Source organism: Mesitornis unicolor, unplaced genomic scaffold, assembly GCF_000695765.1.
Source record: "Mesitornis unicolor isolate BGI_N332 unplaced genomic scaffold, ASM69576v1 scaffold44654, whole genome shotgun sequence".
In the NCBI taxonomy this organism is placed as follows: Eukaryota; Metazoa; Chordata; class Aves; order Mesitornithiformes; family Mesitornithidae; genus Mesitornis; species Mesitornis unicolor.
The window spans coordinates 33,967-36,998 of NW_010180214.1; the positions used below are offsets into that span (position 1 = coordinate 33,967).

The following is a 3,032-nucleotide window of genomic DNA, read 5'->3' on the forward strand; positions in this document are numbered from 1 at the left end:
AAATATGCCAGACTAGTTCTGAAAACGATATAAGACCAGAGTCAGACAATATTCCCCAAATGAACTCCAGTCCTTCTCATGCACTTAGGAAGTGCACATATCCCTGCTAAGCCAAGTGGCAGATTTTCCTCAGTCCATTCCATCTATTCAGCAATGCCTGCACTCTAAAAATCAGCTGCCAGCCCTTGATACCTGGTTAGGAATAGAATGAATCTCACAGCTGTGCAGTTGTGGAATCTGAGGTAGTACTTGATTTTTAATGTTTTATAAATATTTATCTCAATTTCCTTGTTTGAAAGCTCATTGACGGTCGTACAGTGATGCAAGTAGAAACCAAGAAAAACCATGTTCTCCTTTATTTGGAAAATGTAAGTTCTGATCACTGTCTATTTCATTTTCACAAAGAATGCAAGCAGCATGTAATAGATGCATCTACTGCGTAGATACACTCTATAAAGTGCATTTATCATGATTCCTTCCTCACCAGTTTTTCCCTGTAATCACTAAGCTGCTTACTCCTCAAACTGCATGTAACATCCCAGCCTCCCAAACAGCTTCAAACTGACGCCTGCCTTACTAGCAACTAGAAATGAGTTAATTGAAAAAGCACATAGAAATTAATTATCCTTTCAGTCAATAGCAGATAAATGCCAGAGAAGAAATTCCCTTGTGTTTATGTCCCCTTGGTAGGCTTCTCGTAAGCCTCAGTCCTTCCAAGAGGACATGAAACACTGCTCTGATCTCCTCTGAAAAGATTTCCATTCCTTCTCTTATGCTAGTTCGTTCCCAAATTTAGTCTGTAATCTAATCCCTGGATCAGAATTGACATAGTAAAAGTACATTTGCTTGGGGGCCTGCAGAACAAATGACAGAAGCCAATATCTCAGTGATGTACATTGATTCCCAGTTTCTTGGTGACATATAATGTTCATGCCTGACATGGGAGGGGCTGGAATACCAGACTTTATCATCCTGTCTACTGGGAGATCATGGAGAATTAAGCTCAGTCCTCTGGGACATTTTTTCACTTTCTAGCAATAAGATGTGTAATAACTACAGAATCAGGTAATACAAGCAGGATAGGAAACCTACAACTCTTCACGTTAGTTACATTTCAGATTCCCCGACCATATTTCACACACACAGAGAATCGTGGAAGCCCCACGTCTGTATGTGTGGCATCAGTGGGATTTGGAATACATCCTGGTCTGCTCCAGGTGGTGGTGTACAAATAAAAAGACTTATGTGATCCCTGTCCCCCTGTTTCCAGATCTCGAAGAAGAAAAGGAAAGAAATCACATTCTCGGTTGAGCAGGACTTTGTAGTCGCCCATCCCAAGCCAGTTCCTGTGCAGATCTATGATTACTATGAAACAGGTAGGTCTTTGACTTCAAACAGTATGAAGTTTGGAGGAGGGACAGCAGAAACATTGTGTGCATTAAGGGATACCCAACACCAGCCCCTCTGGAACCAACACTCCTCTAAACTCTGTCAGGATCTGGATCTAGCACCAGGGGAGAGACTCATTTCACTTTAGTAAGCTTGGCCTCATGCCCGAGGTAACAAGCGACCATGACTAGAAAATTACAAAAATGCACACACCAGAACAAAGGAGATTTCAAATATCTCCAGCTTAAGCGTGCATAAGGTATATCCACCTCCAGGGAAAGGCACAGGAAGTGGTCTCTAGGCTAATGGGGAACATTTCTTTCCTTCTTCTCCAGAGGAGTATGCTGTTGTTCAGTATATGTCACCTTGCAAAGAGGCTGTTGCAGAAATGGACTAATGATTAGAAAAGGTAAGTGAAAGCCAGAAAAAAAATTGAAGCAGGTAAGAAGGTGAAGTATAAAGCAGCATGAGCGGAAGGATTGGCAGGCATAGACTAGGAAATACCTTGAGAGGTATCCTCAAAAGCACTGACACTTAGCAAGGAATATTCTGTGTACAGTCATCCTTGAAAGCCTCTTCTCCGAAACCTATGCTTCACAGGCACAGGCAAGGTGCTTCATAAAGACTCACACAGACACTCTCCTGATCAGTCAATACATTATCTGAGAGGAACACTTGAGGTGATATGAATCATGGAGGCAGTGTGTTGACTAGTCAGAGGTACATTGCAGTCTCATTGCAGGGGAGGTCCAGCTCTGTCCCCTGCTCAGGACAGCAGCTACGCTGGCTGTTACCTGCTGAGCAGTTCCCAAGGGGTACAGGCACAGCTTGCTGCCAGACCATGGGCCAGCTTTTGTCTGTTTTGCACAGAAGGGGCTGACTACCCTGTATCCTGAAACTGCATTTTATATCCTGCAGCTGTTGGTTTGTTTTCACTGAGGTTGTTTTCTTTTGGATTTTCCCCTGCAGAGCCATCATAAATGTTGAACAAGTGGCCAAGCACCCTATTTTCTTCTGTCATTAAGTCCTGGAAAGGGACATTTCACTTTACTAATCACAGTGGGAGTCTGTGACATCGTTTGAGCTAGTGTCTGATTCTGTTTCCTTTCACAGCACATCTCTCCAGATAGGTATCATAATCCTGCATACCTTTCCACCAATAAATCTCCCTTTTACATTGGGCATTGGCTTTTTGGTTTGGTTTTTTTTTTTCAGTGTCACAGAACAGAGATTTTAATGTCTGCTGGCTGTTGGGGGATGAAGATAGAAACGTATCTGTCCCAGCCTTCCCGTTTTCCTGCACCTCCTGTCATTCTCTGCTTCGCTGTGCTCGGACTCATGGTGGTTTCTGCGCACACAAAAGCTCTTGGGCTGCAGCCTGGCAGAGCTCGTGGATGGGTGCAAACAGCGTGACTCAGGCACCACCGGAGCCCTGGCAGAGGGGACAAAGGGACAGGGAGGAATGGCGGGAGACAAGGGAGCAGGGCAGCACCGGTAGGGCTGGAGAAAGAAATACGGATGCAGCTCCTCTTACCCGGGAGCAACAACGGCGCCAGCACCCTTCCCTCACCCTCGCCAGGCCCCCTGGGCCTTGGCGGGGGCCGGGGCCCGGGCCTGAAGCCAGGGTCGAGCGTCTCCGCCCT

General features: G+C 45.4%; 1 protein-coding gene across 1 annotated transcript in view; it reads left to right on the forward strand.

Annotated features, from left to right (window-relative positions):
- LOC104539497 (ovostatin-like) overlaps nt 1-1,786 on the forward strand; it is a 25,074-nt gene extending 23,288 nt beyond the window's left edge. The window contains exons 33-35 of the mRNA XM_010183036.1: nt 300-368; nt 1,271-1,376; nt 1,725-1,786. Of these exons, the coding sequence (XP_010181338.1) occupies nt 300-368; nt 1,271-1,376; nt 1,725-1,786 (237 nt within the window). The remainder of the gene's footprint in view (nt 1-299; nt 369-1,270; nt 1,377-1,724) is intronic.
- The last annotated feature ends 1,246 nt before the right edge of the window (nt 1,787-3,032 follow it).